Source organism: Macrobrachium rosenbergii, chromosome 53, assembly GCF_040412425.1.
Source record: "Macrobrachium rosenbergii isolate ZJJX-2024 chromosome 53, ASM4041242v1, whole genome shotgun sequence".
Classification (NCBI taxonomy): domain Eukaryota; kingdom Metazoa; phylum Arthropoda; class Malacostraca; order Decapoda; family Palaemonidae; genus Macrobrachium; species Macrobrachium rosenbergii.
Genome location: NC_089793.1, coordinates 9025993 through 9046081, shown reverse-complemented (window position 1 = coordinate 9046081; position 20089 = coordinate 9025993). Strand labels below are relative to the sequence as shown.

The 20089-nt window shown below is 37.4% G+C and overlaps 1 protein-coding gene and 1 long non-coding RNA gene across 4 annotated transcripts in view; one reads left to right on the top strand and one right to left on the bottom strand.

Moving 5' to 3' along the window:
* LOC136834270 (uncharacterized) overlaps positions 1–20089 on the top strand; it is a 39496-nt gene that overhangs the window by 1152 nt on the left and 18255 nt on the right. The window lies entirely within an intron of this gene.
* On the bottom strand, positions 1418–19725 carry LOC136834269 (uncharacterized). 3 transcript variants are annotated; one of them, XM_067096627.1, is made up of 8 exons: positions 19439–19725; positions 13515–13565; positions 8098–8146; positions 4994–5149; positions 4039–4179; positions 3436–3600; positions 2700–2914; positions 1418–1708 (listed from the first exon to the last, which is right to left on the bottom strand). In XM_067096627.1, the coding sequence occupies exons 2-8, from the start codon at positions 13548–13550 to the stop codon at positions 1700–1702; spliced, it is 771 nt and encodes a 256-aa protein (XP_066952728.1). In that variant the 5' UTR covers positions 13551–13565; positions 19439–19725; the 3' UTR covers positions 1418–1699. The 3 variants fall into 3 exon arrangements, with proteins under 3 accessions (XP_066952728.1, XP_066952730.1, XP_066952729.1); XM_067096629.1 differs by having other exon boundaries at positions 19396–19697; XM_067096628.1 differs by lacking the exon at positions 1418–1708 and having other exon boundaries at positions 2285–2914; positions 19396–19697.

Sequence of the window (20089 nt, the reverse complement as noted above, 5' to 3'; positions counted from 1 at the left end):
TGATAGTATAAATAGAAATCATGCTATAAGCATTATATTTGCATATATATATATATATACACAAGTGATTATATCTTCGCTTTGAATAATTCTGAGCTTTGAATAATTCTGCCTTGATATTTGTTACCATATAGGGAGGATTTTGGGTAGCAATTTATTAGCAGTTATTTGCAACTATAAAGGAATCATTTATGTAAAACTATTAACTGATCTAGACACATCATATCCGTTTGACAAGGTAGGACTAGCCTAATTGGAGTTACTCTTGCAAAGTTGGGTGTAGTTTGTAGACCAATTACAGGGTTAGGTTTAGTTTGTAGTCCAGTGACAAGGTTAGATGTAGTTTGTAGGCCAACAGCAAGTCAGGTGTAGTTTGTAGGCCAACAGCAAGGTTAGGTGTAGTTTGTAGGCCAACAGCAAGGTTAGGTGTAATTTGTAGGCCAACAGCAAGGTTAGGTGTAGTTTGTAGGCCAACAGCAAGGTCAGGTGTAGTTTGTAGGCCAACAGCAAGGTTAGGTGTGGCTTGTAGTCTAAGTAGTTTAGGTTAAGTATGTAAACGTGATTAACTCCTCTGTGGACTTTACTGAATCTTTTGATTTAATGTTTGATCCTAAAAGTTTTTGACATTCTATCAAAGGATTTTAAGTGTTTGTCTATGAGAGGAAAGTTAACGGTTTTTAGCCCTCTACCTTCAAAAACAGTCTTGGCACTGCAAGTGGCTACATGTAATTGGTATGTAATGATTTTGTTAAATAGGAAAGCATTTAATACTGTTAATATTTCATGAGTGATTACGTAGGGTTCCCATTCCCCATGACCTGTCTGCTTTTCATTATTTTGGCATATTTTATTCTTCTACTATATATAAATACTATTTTTTTATTTGTGAGCATTTGTGTTTCTCTCTCTCTCTATGTCACACACACAAATTGTGACACCCCCTTGATAGCAATTTGACTTCTTGGATCAGTCACTTGTTACCTTCATTAATATGGATTAGTCACTTGTATTATTTTTATTATCTTGGAGCAGTAATAATTTGTCATTACAGTACTGTATATATGTTCATTATCATTGGGTTAGTAACGTGTGTAATCTTAATAATATGGTTACTGCAAGAAAACTTTACTAGGGTTACCTATTCAGGTGAGCCCTGCTTGCAATTTTAGAGGGATGTGGGGCACATGATTCAGGGGACATAGAAAGCTGAAGAAAATTCCCCATTCAAGAAAGGATTGGGTAACACTCTTGTTCCAGACTTGCGAGAAACTTTGTACAGTATTCGGTTTTTGGAATATCCAAGATTATAGAGTACGGAGTACCGTATTTAGCGTTGGAATATGAAAATAATATAAAGGAATACCAATGTTAAATGTTAGAATGTGGAATAAATATAAAGGGAAAATTAAAATAAGGATGTGAAGTATTTTTTCTTTACAGTATTGAAATATTCAACTACAACAAGCAGTAATCATGTGGCCTAGCCTAGAACGATATACAAAGACAATAAGAGAAGTGAAACTGGATATTATAAAAAAGTTTAAATTATGTGACAGTAATAATAATAATAATAATAATAATAATAATAATAATAAACAGTGAACAGAGTGCAAACCCTATCTTAAAAAAATATATACTATAGTGAAGTTTGTCGGATGACTTCCGATCTAGAACGACTTTTCTTCATTTCTTCTCAAGTCTACCAGATCTGCAAGAAAGACAAACGGTCATGTTAGTTAATAAGTTTTATGTAATATACGGCCCATCCTTCAGATTTCGTATTTGACTTATTGGCACTGAAAACAATAGAATTACATTTTTCAAATGTTATTTTAGAACTCTGTTAAGACATGCAGTAATTAATTCATTTGTTTAATTAATGCTTGCGTGTCATCCGAAAATAGGTCGTTTATTTTACAAAGTTGTCTTATTGAGATTTTTTTCATGCTTGAATTAGCGTCTTTTTAATATCGCAGTATATCAAGAGATTGAGACTAACTTCCAGTACTTCACCACTCATGAACGAGTATGTTTTTGACGTACGTTCTCATTCTAAAATCCTATAAGAGTATGTAAATGTAGGTCAAACAAACACCCTTGACCTTGACCTGAATCATTGCAATGGATTTCACTTATTGATCAGTGCTTATGCATTGTTTGTATCCCAGCGTATACGGGTAATTTTAATACCAGAATAATTGACAAAAAGGCTGCATTGTAACTGCACTCAATCTTTCCAATTAAAGATATTAAGGATTTTTTTCTTTAAAAAATATATTCTTCGTTTTATAAATGTCCCATGTACAGTATTTTGATTTAAGTGTGTATTTTCACATGTATGTACAAATACATCCTTTAGCCTTGTGCATATATGCAGCTATGATTTGTTATACTACTTAACGAACGTCCGTCCGGTTGACTGCTATAATCCCTTGTGGACGTGTCAGAGAGAGAGAGAGAGAGAGAGAGAGAGAGAGAGAGAGAGAGAGAGAGAGAGAGAGAGAGAGAGAGAGAGAGTGTCATCTCCATTTCTAGTAAGAGAAATAAAAAAGCGAGTGCATATAAGTACGGAACCATTCCCTCCACATCTGATGTACCCACGAGAACGCGATAGGTCTTAAGAAGCGTTTATCGTGAAAAGTTTACTGTTTCCTCCTTTTAACTGGGCTCTGTTAGGTCGTTTTATCTTCTCATCTAACCTTTCCCACATCATACTTCCACTTTTCGTCATTTCCCGAGTCCTTACTTGCACATTCGCATGATCTGGAACCCCAGAAATCTCTGAAGACGACTGCGGGCTTTTTCTGCTTTCCGCTGGATTGTATCTGGCAAGATATTTCCAGGCAGAAGGTGCCCAGGTACTCGATCGTCTCGCCCAGGTCGTATTTCTTGTTGTTGTACTTGCACTGGCTGCCTGTTGGTGAGAGGAAATGTGGTTAGTGTTGGTCTATTTTAGTCTATAAATTGCTGTGAGAACGTACTAGCTTCCCTGTTAGAGTGCTTACTTACATAGGCTACGTCGTACATTGGCTACCTATTGTTAAAGAGAATAGGGTTAAAATACAGCTCTCGTTATATAAAAAATACAATGAAACTTTTCTTAGTGACCTTTACGTTGGGTTATTTCTTAGGAATTCACTTTCATGGCTACTGTAGAAAAAAAAATATTAAATGTTTATCAATATCACACATAAAGTTCACCAAGAAACTGTTAAATGTTATTATCCACTTGCCTATTCCTTATAAATAATTTCAAAACTAAACTACAAGCATACATGATCGCACTCACATTATAGCGCTGTATTTGGATCTTCTACCAGAATATATGATGTTCCAGAATTGATATTTTAATGAACAGTGGCCATATGAATACACATATAGAACTGCAAAGTAATTACTATGTACAGTAGCTTTTGGGGGGGGGGGACAACTTACTTGGCCCTGGGACTTCAGGGGCGTCCTCACAAGCAACCTTATGTGCCACCTTTAGGTATGAAGAGTTACAGGCTGCCTTCAAGAGCTGGCACTCGTTGTCATAAGTCACCTTGTCGGTGCCGCACACGGGCTTCTGGATTTCCGGGCAGCCGGTTGGGCATTTTCCTGTGGGCGAGAGAGCAAGTTTGGTTGATATCGTTATGACCTGCATGGTTTTTAATTTTTTTTTATCATTATTACCTGCAAGTATCTTTAAATCTGCTCTTTCTAACGCATGGAAGAATAATTTAAACCCAGATCTGCAAACATATCCCTAACTTTAACTGACAGATTAATGGAGTAGCAGCCTACAGTTTCTGTAAGTAGGCCTACAAATGAAATTAATTGATTCTATTCCTAACCTAATCCAATAATTAAACAAAACCCCATGATTGCATTTATACAGTGGAAGGAAATGCCGTCAAGAGGCTCTAACCTTATTCGATAAACAATTGTATACAAGCCTACAGATCCCATTAGTGAAAAAATGGTCTACTAGTACGCAGGCAAGCGAAGCATAGTACGACTTAAACAAGAAGTCTCCCTCTTCGCGTAATCTCTCACCACATTCTCCCTCGTGCAGGAGGTCTGTCTGTACTCTTCCGCAAGGCGTTGCTGTTCCCCACAGCTGGCATCCGTTCACGTAGGTTTTGTTGTTGGTGCCACAGACTGGTTCCCAGCTGGAGCTGCATTTGGGGCATGGTACTGCGGGGAAGATAGAGGGAGAAGAATGAAAATACACTAAAGATATGAACTTAAGATTTTTGGCTTATAACCTTTGAATCTGTAGCATTTGTGCAGTGAGCTATCTAAAGATGATATGCATAAGTTAGCCATAGGTCAAGATAGAGGATCAAAATAGTGACGATACTTACAAGGTCATCCTCACCCACTATAACTATAAGTATCTCTACCTCCATTGCTAACCAGAGCACCCAGAGATCAAATAAATACTTATGAGAAAATCCACAGCCACTACCGTTAAGATCGTACCCCAGGAATTGTAACCGAGTATGCCCTCCAGAGACTAAATACTGACAATAGAAGTACTCCCCCTTTTTCAGCAACAGATCCCCAACACCTTATGCTTAGAAGATCACCTGCTACTGCGGTGATTATGCTACAGTGCCTCAGACACCATAGAGCCTTAGTGCCAATAGAGGTTATAGCTATGAAGTCATTCTTAGCTAATTCAATTATGAGAATTCCTCCCTCTGATACTAACAAGAGCACCTGGCTAGTTATATGAGGTAATCCAAGGTCACAACAATCAAGAGTGTCTCCAGTCATATTACTAATTTGAGCAAGGCCAAATAATTATGAGATGACGGTGCAACCACTACAGTTACAAGAATCCCTGCAGGCCGTTTCAGTCACTTGGCTGAGTCCAGAGGTCCAAACCAGGTCTCTTCTACCCTGTAACGCTCAGGGCAAATGCCTGTGCTGGCATAATGCCACCTTACTCTACAGTAAACCACACCTGCTTCTTATCTGGAGTTTGCGCAGAGCCAGTACTTACCAGAGCACCTGCAGCCTTTGAATGGCTTGGTCTTGAGAAGGTACTTCGTCTTGCCCTTCTTGTTTGTCCTTCTGACGCACCTCAGGCGAAGGCAGTGGGATTTGTCCTCGTATGCAATGTCGCCCGACTTGTGGACGACTCCGTTGAAGAGGCAGCCTAAAGAAAAAAAAAATTATCGTGAATGCAAGGACCTTTCGTCATGAGGTTTAACCACTGCTTAAGTTGCTGTAACTGTTGTGATTACTAAGTATTTTAGGTATGTAAATGTATTCACTCACATCCCCTGTGTTATAATATATACACATACGCACATACATGGAGTAGTGGGTTCTTTAGTGCAGGGTCGCAAGGTAACAAAGGAAAACCAATAATTTTTCTGTAGTAGGTTATGTATTTATTTGTTGGATGGATTCTCAAATTTTAAGCCGAAGTGAAAAATAAGATTTGACATTTCCCTCCAGATTTGATAGCTATCATTCGTAAACCTAAGAGGAAGACGATTATTCGTACCCCAGAGAAATTATGAAAATAACTTGTCTAAATATTACTCAGTTATGCCAGAAAAGAGGAAAGCAAGACATTTATCTATATTCAAAGGCCATTGGATATTAGTTTTTAGCTTAGCAGCTGTCATTCTTCTTTGTAATGACCGAGTTTTATTTGTGTGTGTTTTTTACTGTCCCCTCTAACAACGTCATATAGGAAGCATTTTATTTACTGAACACAGATGCAATAAATAACCTGAAAGATTTTCTTCAACATGGGAAAGCCAAATCGTTTACATTTTTCACCCATGACTAAAACCACGAGTTTTTCATAATTAACATTAATTTATCTCTACACATTCTGAGTGCTTAAAAATTTATCTTAAGATTTCTCATGAGGAAAACTGATGAAAAATGCCCTCGAACTGGAATTTCACCTCTCGAAACGCAACATTTTCCCGGATGCGTCTCTATGGATCACTCGATCCCTTTGAATGAGCGAAGGAAATTTACAGTTGCGCCTCGTGATCGAGTGAGTGAGTGCCTTGATCGAGTGTGAACTTTCGTGGGGGATTAGGGAGTGCCGGCGTGATTGGATGATTAACTGGGGCGAGGGCGGTAATGAAATGCTTCTCCCTCTCTCTCTCTCTCTCTTCTCTCTCTCTCTCTCTCTTATGATCCTTGTCATCAACCATTACATTCATTTCCAAGTATTGTATAAATCAGCCACATCTATTTTTCATGTATCCATACAATCATTCGTCTCTCCATCTTCCTCTCTTCCATTTATTCTCATAACCTTATTCCTTCTAGTATACAATCTCAACTTTCTTCCCTTACAGATGTTTTCATTAGTCTCATCAGCTGCTCTTCACTATCACCTACTAATACTGGAAGTAATTGCTATGATACATTGAGGCACAACTCCCTTTCATATTACTCCATTCATAAAAGTAAAGAGCCATGAGGAAATAGGGATCTCACCTTAGACCCACTTTTACACCAAACCAGTCACTCTCTCGGCTGCATGCTCACATACAGGCTCCACTTCCTTAAAAAAAAATTTGAGAAGAGGATCTGGTTTTAGTAATGTAAGAGTGGAGGAGATGAATGTAGATTTAGGATGTAAATAGAGCAGTTGAAGTGTTTAAGAATGGGAAGGTTCCAAGCGACAAACTGCAATATGGTGGTGATAGGCTAACTATTTTAGCTGACCAGCATGTGGAAGGTATGTCAAAGAAATTCACGTGAAAAATAAGATGACTGTACGAATTACTGAGGTACTGCATTACTTAGGATATTTGGGGAGGTTTATGATAGGGTTCTCCCAGAAAAAGTATGACAAATTGATGTTACATGGTAGGGAAGGTGTTGAATACTGGTGTAGAAAGAATTATGTATATGTGTATATGATATATGCATGTATTTAATATATATAATATGTGTGTGTGTATATGGATTGAAAAAAAATTGGTTTACAGCCTGAATCCTGATCTCTAGTAACTAGCAAGAAGACAGGTGGCGCAAATATTTTATTTATATACAACGTGCAGGTGTAGAATATACAACGTGCAGGTGTAGAGTAACGACTCGAGTTGCTGGTAAAGTTTTTCGTCCCAGGAGTGTTAGGGAGAAGGGTTGTTGTAAGATGTTGTTCTGCTTTTAACTTCATTAGTTCGCGCCTGTGTTGACCACTTCGGGGGCCGGATATGTTGAAACACTTGCTTGAGAAAGTCTTAGAATCAAATCTTCTACGGTTAGATTTCTAGCGCCCCCACTTTTCCCCTGTAGATTCATATTATCAGGATGACACTGATATCTGACTGCATAGAGACTGAATGATTAATCATTCCTACAAGTGTTTCATGGATCCAAGCCCCATTCCCCTCTCCCCAAAAAAAAAGTGTCAACGCAGGTGTGGACTAATGAAGGCCAAGGTAGAACGATCTTGAACAACCCCCTCCCCACCTCCGTCACACACAAGGAAAATAATCAACAGGTATAATTGTCGAAGTCGTTATTCCATATATATATATATATATATATATATATATATATATATATATATATATAATATAAATATATATATATATATATATATATATATATATATATATATATATATATATATATATATATATATATATATATATATTTAATTTTTGTATGGATGTGTATAAAATTGTCAATAATACACGCGTGACTTTTATATTTTGAAAATTGACACACAGATATCGTTTAATATCCACTCTCTATCCCTTTGGGAGTAACTTATTACACCCAAGGGGAATTATAAATGATAAGTTCTCAGTCACCGGAAGGATTCGAACCATTGCTTGGTTTAGAAACACCGGTACACAGTGGCTTGGGCCGCAGAGCTATCAAGAGATGTTGGATATTTAGCAATGTTTGTGACTTAATACAGAGGAGAGAGAGAGTGAAAGAAAGAGTAGTATATATATATATATATATATATATATATATATATATATATACATATATATGAGTAAACTGAAACTCATCTCGGTTATCTCACGAAGCTTGAAACTGAGGTTCTTTTGGGGTGGGGAGAGGGTAGAAGTGGGGGATCCAGTAAAATTTGTTTTTACTTGAACTTACCTTCCACCTTTTTCTTCTTGCTCTCGGCTTCTCCTGTCGCCACGACCACCTACCGATAAAAAAAGACAAAGTATTATAACGTTGATAAATTGTTCATTTATGAAATATAAAAAAAAAAAATATTGGTCGTGCTGCAAGCATAATCAAAAGCCCTTCAGAAATGTCGGCCAAAAATAGAGGAAAGAAATAAGAAATAAAAGAACAAAAGGGTAAATACAGGCTGAGTTCCAGTTAACGAAGTATTCATGATATCTTTTTTCGAATCTTTCCTAGATAGTGACCCTTAGCAACTTCAGGGATCGTTATCTCAGACTAATATTTCTTTTGGCCCGTTGTCTTCATGATATTTACAGTCTTGGTTATGTTAGTACGGTCATCCCCTACGCAAAAGGTGGATATATACCGAGTTATAACCCTTGGGGGTCACTATCGAGGAAGATCCCCTTTTTCCTTTACGGAAAAGACTTCGGAGTAGCAGTGTAATAATTACAGAACGATTTAATTTTATTCGTGAGGCAGTGAGACTGCTCTGCATTGTCACACTATACTGATCATTATGACTATGTGACATCAAGTCCAAAATACATTAGAAGAAAACCTAAGGTTAATTGTCAAAGAAAACATAGGAAGGAAACCTAAGGTTATTTTTCAAAGAAAACGTAGGAAGAAAACCTGAGGTTATTTTTCAAAGAAAACGTGAAGTTATTTTTCAAGCCCTAATTGTTTGGAGGAAAACATAAACACGAACTTCACCTAAGGTTATTTTTCAAAGAAAACGTAGGAAGAAAACCTGAGGTTATTTTTCAAAGAAAACGTGAAGTTATTTTTCAAGCCCTAATTGTTTGGAGGAAAACATAAACACGAACTTCATGTTATCGTTATGTTCCTTCGTTATTTCAGTTATTTTTCACAAACGGTAAAACGAAAGTTAATGATTCCTCTCTTCTTCTTCGTGTCTTATCAAGAGAGCGTGAATTTTATGTAAGCATGTTGATGATACATATTAGTTTGGAACACCATAATTGCGTTGAACTTTAAACAAAATAAGTAACTAATAGTCTTATGCCCTTGACTTTCTTGGCTGCGACCCACTACAGTGAACTCATCTCCAGATTATGATTCACCTCTGAGATCAATAGAATGTCAGTGAGTTTTCACGGAAGGGCTCAGATTGCCCCATCTTCCATTTTTTCTTACATATATATATATATATATATATATATATATATATATATATATATATATACATATACAGTATATGTATGTATGTATGTATATATATCTGAATTTCACAGATACAGATAAGTTGAAACAGACTTAATCCTTCTTGGTGGCGAATAGGTTTTAGCTTAAGCCAGCCCTATCTGTTATATATATATATATATATATATATATATATATATATATATATATATATAATATAGTATATATATATATATATATATATATATATATATATATATATATATATATATATATATAATGAGAGAGAGAGAGAGAGAGAGAGAGAGAGAGAGAGAGAGAGAGAGAGAGAGAGAGAGAGAGAGAGAGTTTGGTGCATTGCAGCCTTATTAAACATTTTAGTAATTAGGAATATATTAGTTTCCCCATGTGTGTCATCGAAGAGTACTTAGCGAAAATGTAAGAAAGTTTTCATCAAGATTTAAGACCAGAAATGTTATCTGAATCACACTAGAATTACATTCACTATTTTACTGCGCATGTGGCAAAGAGATTCGCTTGTTACCAGCCAAACATATGTACAGGAGTAATTAAACGCACCTGCACCATTACGTTTTTGTACTGCACGTGTTCATCCATCCTTTGCGAGTTATGTACTCGAGAAAGATGGAAGGAGACTTTGGACCACTTCCGGATTTTAGCATTGGAAATATATGGAGCCAAAGGGTAAATATTTTCAAATGATCTCTCTTTCTCTTTATATATATATATATATATATATATATATATATATATATATATATATATATGTATATATATATATGTTTATATATTATATATATATATATATATATATATATATATATATATATATATATATAACTTTAGGTCAGAATCCATATTTTGCCACTTAATACTGGGAATGTCAGCACGTCATGTTGCCGCGGCGCCCCAACACCCTGCTTCAGCTTTTTATGCCATTCACATTTCAGCATCCACACTTCTCTTCCATAAAGGGGATTTGGCTCAACAGTCCCTTCATACACTCCCACCTTTGGACTCCATCGACTCTCCAAGCCTCTTTTCATCATCTGCGCACAGCCTTGCTACCTCCCACTCGTGTTTTGTTTTTGTTTTAGTTGAAGCTGGCGTTATGCCATCACGTCGATATTATGACTCGCCCCCTCTCCCATCCGTGCCTCAGTCATCCGTTGTACTAGCTCCCAAATACCCATTCAGTTCAGCCCCCTCCATTCTTCTACAACTCAAATTGGCATTCATTGCTCCCTCTTCCTGGTTGTCATTGACCTTTATAACCTTACTATTGCTCACATTTACCCTGAGGTTCCTCGTACTGCAAGCACGTAGTAACTCTCTCTAGTTTCTGTAGTTTATTTTCCTTATCCCTAATTTGTACTGTTTCGTCTGCAGACATCATATGTTCCACACACCATTCACAACCCAGTTTCTTGTCCTCAAACTCTTCACGTACGTACATCTAATTGTCTTTTTGTAACTTCCTGGATTGCTCAGTCCATAAATGTATTAAACACCTAGGAAGAGAATGCAGTCCTGTTTCGGACCACATTTACACCAAACCGTTCACTAACAAACTGCGTATTCTAATACGTTTTGCTTCGATCATAAGAATTTTTGTTTTTTTTATCGCTCTCCAAACTTATCTTCAGTTCCATATACCCACAACATTGACTCTCAATTCTGCCCCAGAATGGAAGACTGCAGTATCTGCAAAAAATACAAAACTGAGAGAAATGGTAGATACTGCAGTTTTCCTTTGCCTTACGACTGATTTTGCAGATACTGCAAATGGACCCCCTAAATACTCGTGTGGAAAGCATTGAAGAACTCATTCTGAAACTGCAGTAACTTGTATTTGTGCCTACGAACCCAATAGGTGGTATATCTCACTGAAAAATTTGCAGATACTCCATTTTTGCATTTTAGGGCAGAACTGGTTCCAGTAAGAGCTTTTTCAAGGTGTGCATATGTCACAAACAGGTTTTTCCCTTTAATCCCAAACTTCTAACATTATTTTTCCCGACAAACACTCTTGATTCATACTCTGTCTTCCTCAGCTAACGACACTGTTTATACCCATCAGTTCTGTCAAGTTTTATTTCCTGTCAGTTCTGTTATCTCGTAAAAATGTGCTAAACACGGTATCATATGGATATTGTGAATTTTGCATAAACTTAATCGCTTGTCTTTTCTTGCTTCAAGATTCTTGGGAAACGATGAGAGAGAGAGAGAGAGAGAGAGAGAGAGAGAGAGAGAGAGAGAGAGAGAGAGAGAGAGAGTGAGTTTATTTGTCCTTATCACTGTCTCTAGCTAAGAGGCCTAATGTATGTTTCTTGGTATCACAAGTAAGCCTATTCTTGTGTTATGTGTACTTGACCACCTTAGTTGATGTTGTTTATGTACTGTAGAGGCAGACGAACCTTAGATCTTTGTATTGAGTGAAAGATTCAGTTATATTTTTCGTCTTATACACCTTCTACGTCCATATTAGTAATGTGTGAGACTGTGGTTGTTGAGTCTCCTCAGATTTATCAGCATTTTGCGCTTCAGAAGAATTAGAGCATTTATGGGAAGAGTGGCATTGTGGGCCTGGGTTAGTGTGCGTCTGAGAATTAGGGTGTGATAATGAGATGGCATGTTTTTTTTAGATTAAACAGAATCATAGGTTTTTTCTTTGGGTAAGCAACCAGCCTCAAATTTCCAACTGAGACTCATTTCAACTCTGCCTCCAGAGCAAAGCACTCGCACAATAGATGACAAAAGACTCTCTCTCTCTCTCTCTCTCTCTCTCTCTCTCTCTCTCTCTCTCTCTCTCTCTATATATATATATATATATATATATATATATATATATCTGTGTGTGTAACTTGTGTGCATACATTCTCCTGTACCATTTGTCTAGTTCATTGCATTGATAAAAGAGTCAATTATATTTCTTTCCTTTAACGATTTCCAAAAAACACGCCATGCCAGATATATTAAAGGAACTTAAGGGAAAATATATTAAGGGGATGCGAATCTCTTGTCTGAAAAGTTCAGGGGAGGTTACAAGAGGAGGAGGACTGGTTATTTGGTTTGGAGTATGTTCTGTAAATACTGAAAACTTGAACACGAAAGGGAGAGTGGGATTGGAAGGACAAAATAGTAAAATGGGCGTGCTGGATTACAAATGATGCTTTACTTGAGTGGGTGGTGGATAGTTTAGTCTCTTTAAAAACGAGTGAGTGAAGAATGATTATTCTATGTCAAAAGGGAGAAAATATGCAATAAAAGGTGTGACAGGAGTGAAAATGGAGGGAAGGAAATAGTGAAGAAATGCACAAAAGAGCTCAAATAACGAATAGTGCAGACCGTGGCTGTTACGACGATCCCGAGAGTGTAACTAACAAAAAATGTAATTTGAGACAAAGGTCGACCCAACTGTTGATGGGGAAGGGAACGTTAATTGACATGTGTGTTCCCTCAGGAGGAGAGGAAGTAGGCTTAATTTTGACTCTTTGTCAGTTATATACTTTACACAACAAACGTAACCCACATCCGATAAAATGTACCGAAAGTAATGTGTTTCCCCTGTGATCAGATTGTGAAAGAGCGATTTTTTGTTAATAGCTGGAGCTTTTACCGATTTTTCAGTATTTGGTATATTTGTGTTTTTCATATTTTCCACAGCCCCCGATGGAGGGTAGTGCCATCATTGCACCTCATGTGCGGTGCACTGTAAGCATTACTTAGGTTCTTTGAGGCGTCCCTTCGGTCCCTAGCTGCAACCTTTTTCATTCCTTTAACTGTATCTCTGTTCATATTCTGTTTCTTCCGTCTTACTTTCCACCTTCTCCTAACAATTGTTTCATAGTGCAACTGCGAGGTTTTCCTCCTGTTGCACCCTTAAACCTTTCAGCTCTCCGTTTCCCTTTCAGTGCGGAATGACCTCATAGGTTCCAGCGCTTGGCCTTTGGCCTAAATAATATATTCCATTCCATTCGATATTTTCCATAGCGGAGATTTGCAGTACATAATACGCTGATACATTAATTTCTCCACTAATAAGTGAGGTTTAGGATCAGAGGTGAAACTGTTTCTGCCGCCTATCATTGAAGGTTAATAAAAATGAACAAAAATGCGTGATGAAATGACATAACTATTTCACTTACGTCTATGCTTTCGAGATCTTAAGACTAAAGAGTCCACAGACTTACCGTGACCACGAACAAGAAGACCACCAACACCTTCATGTTGAATTTGTCACTCTGAAAATAGAAAGAAAAGGTGGAAGATGAAACATCATAAAAAATTACAACCCAACATTTCAGTAATGGAAAACGGTGCATTTGAGAACGTCTGGTCGTTTAAGTACTTGAGAATCAGTAGGGACTATAATAATACAACTAATAATAATAATAATAATAATACAATAAACCATTTTGTAGCAATACAAGTTCGCCCTGTGATGGTGTAAGCACTAAGAACAACAAACAATAGCAACAACAACAACAATAATAATAATAATAATAATGATAATAAACCATTTTCAGTAATAGTTTCGTCTCCTTGGATGGTGTGGGTACTAAGGGCGACAATAATAATAATAATAATAATAATAATAAACCATTTTCAGTAATACTTGGAAACAGGGACCTCACTTGAACAAAAATAAGCTCAATCAACCTTCCACCGGTTGCTTCCCTGGATTTTTTTTATTATTTTTTTTTTAATGCCGCACGTTTTGTAGTAGAGCTGCCTCTACTGTAACACTGTCTAAAGTACGCGGGCAGTCCCCTCCTCTTTTTTTTTTTCATTGTTAAACTTTTCATACTTTTATTCCACCGTTTATGGTAGCTTTCATCGTTCCATAACTTTAGGTTCCATTGCATTTTCTCCGCTGACAAAACACTTAAGACTGTATACCGTGTACACACACACACACACACACACACACATATATATATATATATATATATATATATATATATAGAGGTATATAGTATATATATATATATAGAGAGAGAGAGAGAGAGAGAGAGAGAGGAGAGAGAGAGAGAGAGAGAGAGAGACACACACACACACACACACACACACACACACACATTTGTTTACTACGCGTTATTGTCTACTGGGCTACTTGACCTGTTTAGGTGAGAACTGTGTGATGAAAGGCAAAGTGTCGGCGGAGATTTGTGAATGATAAAGAAGGCAGGACGTGAGTGGCGGAGTGTAACAGAGGCCCCGTGGGTCTCGCGTTGTCGGAGGCGATATTAATGATTACAGATTTGACATAATTACATTTGCCGATTCGTTTCCTTATTAATTACTGGGGTTGAGAACGTACTATCAGCCTTTCGTGCTGATGGGTAGTGCCGTCAGTGCACCTCAGGCAGTGCACTGTAGGGGTTACTTAAGTTCTTTTCAGCGTCCCTTCGGCCCCTAGCTGCAACCCCTTCTTTTAACTGTACCTCCGTTCATGTTCTCTTTCTTCCGTCTTACTTTCAGCCTTCTAACAACTGATTCATAGTGCAACTGCGAGGTTTTCCTCCTGTTACAACTTTAAAACCTTTCTACTCTCAATTTCCGTTTCAGCGGTGAATGACCTCATAGGTTCCATGGCTTGACCTTTGACCCCAATTCTGTATTCAATTCAATTCTATTCTGTTCTATCCTACAGTCAACCTTCGCCGATCTTAGGTTGTGTTGTGTCGTCTTATTACAGCTTGGCAGTCTATTGCGTTTGGTTTGAAGTGGCCTTTTGGTTTGTCCCATAAAAAAAATTATTGCACGTTCAGTTAATAATAATAATAATAATAATAATAATAATAATAATGAAATGTTTATACCTACTGAATAATTAATTTACGTTTCACAGCTTCGTTCTCTGTTCACTGTCTTGAACTTTAGACAATTCAGATTCACAATGCACGAAACTAGCAATAAAGCTAAACTGTTTTCATATCAATGTAAATAATAGTTTTCCAGTGTAGTGGTGGCTAAGAGGAATAATGATTCATAAAAAGGATGACAGGTTGGTGTCTGATATAAGCAATTTGCGTAACTTAGATATGAGAAGTAACATGCTGGAAAATCCCTTGGAATGCAGATATCAGAATATAAAAGGAATTTTGAAGGGCAAAAGGCAGTAAAAAGAAGGAAGAAGGGTTTAACGCAGTGCACCTCATGCGGTGCATTGTGGGCATTACTTAAGGTTCTTTGCGGCGTCCCTTCGGCCCCTAGCTGCAAACCCTTTCATTCCTATTACTGTGCCTCCATTCATATTCTTTTTCTTTCATCTTGCTTTCCACCCTCTCTTAACAATTGTTTCATAGTGCAGCTGCGAGGTTTTCCGCCTATTACACCTTTCAAACCTTTCGACTATCAATTTCCCTTCCAGCATTGAAGACCTCATAGGCCCCAGCGATTGGCCTAGGGCCAAGTTCTATATTTCAAGAAGGGCTTAGTTGTGAGGGAAGTGGTAGATCTCCCAGCCTCCTAGAGGGAGGAAGGTTGTAAGTTAGTTCACGGTAAAAGGGTAAGGCTGATAACAATACAGTTAACGCTACTTTACATATAGGTATTCACGGTACATTTTTTTTTTTTTTAGTTTTTGCAGCAGACCTTAGAAGTCTGATGCGGGGGACGGGGGTTGGGGGTTAGGCTAGGGTAGCTAAAACTACCATGGTTTGAAACTAAGGATGATTATTTAGCCCAAACGGAATCCATTGTTTGATTAAAAATATATCATCTAATTATATATATATATATATATATATATATATATATATATATATATATATATATATATATATATATATATATATATATATTTGTATATATATATATATATTATATATATACTATAGATATATCAATAAAATTGTCTGTTTTTTATTAAAGATGTCATATAGTGTGCTAGGATTTTACTGCAAACATTGAATGAAATGAGCGGGATTTTACTTGAAAATTAACTTTATGCATCGAATATTTCTTTATTGTGAAATCTTAAATATATATTTTTTCTCTTGAAGATCTTGAAATCGTCACTAAATATACCACGTATTTTCGGATGAGGTGGTATACGTAAGTATTTCTTGGCTTTCGGAGGCAAACTACCCTCCATCACGATTTACCATCAGTTATTCGCCGTAGCTAGAAGACCTAAACAAGTAAAAAGTCACTTTGAAGAAAGTAAGTAAAAGATCAAGGAAAAAACGGCACAAAGTTTTGCGAGCCATAATCATTCTGGCCTCGGTCACGTCCCAAAACATCGTGAAGTGTAAATACCTCGAAAAGCATTACCACTCTGGATTTGTTTTCATTCTAATTCTCTTTATTGCACGAATTTCAAAACTCGCATCCTGTTTGCAAAAACTCAACCGATTATAACCGGTGCGAATGATAAACGCTCCCTTGGAACAGTCTCGGCTTAACAGCATGATTGACAGGAGAGTCGGCGCACTGGCATCGCAAATTGAAGTTTCCTTTCGTCCTGATTTAGCTGGTCGGGGCGCACATCCTAGCTGAAGATTGCGTGGGTTTTTAAGGAAAAAAACGAATGTTTAGCGTTGTTAACAGACAGAATGGAAACCCTGTTATCCCTCGCAAGTTGTGAAGTCAGGATTTTAAAACCACAAAGGAAAAGATGTAGAAGATGTGGTAGTCTATGCAGATATGGTAGCCTGTTGTTCTTGGGAACAAAGCGACTTCCAAATACATGTTGTTTTGCTGCTTCCCTTGTATATTATATGTAGAATACGTACACACATTTTATATATATATATATATATATATATATATATATATATATATATATATATATATATATATATAGGCTATATATATACTATGTGTGTACAGAACATGTTTTCCATAAAAGTCAAGTGTAGAAAACTTACACTGCAGTTGTTTCATATATATATATATATATATATATATATATATCTGCACAAAAGGTGTTCATTACTAGCCCATCAGCAGCCATAGCCCTCTTACAAGCACTGAGTTGCTTGTTCATCGTACCAACCAACTTTCCGTGGGTTCCACAGGACCAGACTACCTTAGGGCACTTATAATTAAATTACCAGTTTCTTAGCCCGTCCTATCCATTCATAACCTTTCAATCTTAGTCCAGATTAATTCATCTTAACAGCTTTCATCTTTCTCATTTTTTTAATATTTTTAAAAGTTGCTCCCAAAGACCGTTTGAATGACGCACTCATATTCTTTCACTATATGGACCAACATTCATTGTATGTCTTCCTGGCTTCCACATATCAGTAGATTAGTTTTTGCTAACGTATTTTAAATTTTTTCCCCTTACAAATACTTGTAACCCTTTTCGTCTATAGCTAACTTTGTAATATCAACATTGCAACAGCAGTTTAACATGCTACTTACTACCTTTTTTCTTATCTCTTAAGTATCCGCCTACTTTCACCTTATAAATATCAGTCGTGGAGACAAACCCTTACCGGTGACCCACTTTTGCTGCAAACCAGTCACTCTCTTGGTGACACTGTACACAAACGGTAGTGTTATCATAAAACCTGTGAATCACTCTGAAAAACATACATTCCTCATATATCCTCAGTACTCTCCACATCATATCTATTGTAATCTGTTAATCAGTTATTTTTTGTGTGTCTAGTTATGTCCCACAAACCTCTTTGAATGCTTTATCCACGCACCCTTCTCCATGCTTAATGCACACTATCAGTCCCTGGTCAGTTCTTCATAATACTATATTGTTCAAACCATTTTTGTACATACAGTCTCCATGTGGTCTTATTCACTTGTAATTCCTAGTACCCCATAACACCTACTTTCGCAACCTTTCAGCGGTAACCCTATAAATTACTGGATCCCTTCTGTTACTCAGAGCTTAAATACCCTTTTTACTGAATTGGATAGGGACTTTCACCATTATGCTGTCAAATTTACACTGATCTTTTCCGCTGTAGCATCATCCATTCTGTCAAAATAACCACATCAGACACATTAACATTTATGGGCACACATATATATACTGTATATATACATATATAAATTATATATTCACCTTTTTCCCTAAGGCGCTTGGTTCCAAAGGGTAGCCTTCTGGTCTTCAGCTAGTCTTTTGGGATGAGATTGGCACCCCCTCTCCCGCTCTAAACCCTGACTGTGACCTGCTACTGTAGGACATCTAACAGATATTAAAAAAGTGTCTTAGGCTGCGTGAGCATCAAACCCAGGATTTCTTGCTGATGAGGCAAGCATTATGTTACATTTCCCCTTAAAACCATTGTGCTTAAGCAATGAAGTAATATATCCCTGGTATGTGGTCGACCAAAGTGAACCACAAGTAAAGTGGAAATTGGCAAGGAGCTGACAACCCCATCCCATCTGTTAAGCAATTATATCACCATATGCTTTTTTTCTTGGGAGGGAGGTTGTAGGGATGAGATTGCAAGTCCACACCCTGTTTTCTTGACTCTACAATCCTCTGATAGCCTTTTAAAGCTGGGTACATTGTTGGGGAATAGGTGGGAAGCAATTCACATACCTAGCAAACGTAAGCGAAATACTGCATCACTAAGCTACGATGTCCACTTTGCAGATTGCACTTTTCCACATTAAGATTAGGTTGACATATATATATATATATATATATATATATATATATATATATATATATATATATATATATATATATATATATATATCCTTGTTTAATATCTAAGAGTGTCTGCTTGTTCTCAAGTTTTTCATTTTTCGTGTCATCGAACGAAGTATTTCAAAACCAAAAATTTAAAAAATAAAAGCGTTGCCAAAATCGTTTTATTGGCGAATAACGAATAACGTTCCCCGTGACCATTCATACTCTAAGGAAAAAGCACGGATACTTAGGTACCTACAAAGACAACTCTCCATTTATCCAATCAAGGTCTCAATTAAGACCAATCAGCCGTGAATCGCGTGGTTGCCAGAGGCTGGATTTGAGCATTCTTGGACGTGATTTAGGTCACGTCAACGACTTCGTCGGATTCCACTTATGAATAAAACACCGAGTTCAATAAGGTACACAGCAAAGGAAAATGAATTATTAGAAGTTACCGTGTCAGACGGAGAGTGAAAAGACGAAGAGTCTGTCGTCTACCTTTGGTGGGTTGTGGAGCGTTCACGAGCCACACAGCACAGCCTGTCGGAGGCACTTCCTCTATCTATCTGGATGCTCGCTTCTGGAGGGCACTGGATGCGTACTGGTTGTGGGCTAACCGCACACTGATCACCGACTCTATCCCTTCATGACTGGGAACGTATAATTGTTCGTGATTAAAGCTCTGACGCAGTTGCTCGACCCAGGCCTCATTCGCACGTACGAACGAATGGAGCGCTTCCTCTCCGGTGGTGTCGTCGCCTGCTTGCTTGCTTGTCGCAAACACCTGCACCGATGGAAATGGCGCTGACAGGAGCGGGGCAAATACGGGATGAGGGGGGTGTTATCTAAACAAGCCTCTGATTTGCGACGATCGGTTTCAGCTTGATGTTTTGTTCAAGCACGGAGATTTTTTTTTTTAGCTTTGCTACAAATCAGTAGGCCTAAGTTGTATCTTTTTTTTATATATCCACCAGTAGCCCTACGTATACGTGGCGTCTCTTTTTTATATCATCATCTCAATGTGCCACTTCCTCTGTGTACGAACACACACAATGAACCATACAACAGCAGATGTGTTAGGCCTATGTGGGCACTTGAGAATAAGACGAGACACCCAAACAAAATGTCGCTGGTAGTTGCGTTTCCTAC

What these genes read in the sequence shown, in the direction of transcription:
- LOC136834269 (XM_067096627.1), bottom strand. Translation starts at nt 13,550, where the DNA reads ATGAAGGTGTTGGTGGTCTTCTTGTTCGTGGTCACG. An exon ending in TCTTCTTGTTCGTGGTCACG is followed by an intron (nt 8,147 to 13,514) that starts GTAAGTCTGTGG and finishes TTTTATCGGTAG; the next exon opens with GTGGTCGTGGCGACAGGAGA. An exon ending in CCTGCACGAGGGAGAATGTG is followed by an intron (nt 3,601 to 4,038) that starts GTGAGAGATTAC and finishes TCTCGCCCACAG; the next exon opens with GAAAATGCCCAACCGGCTGC.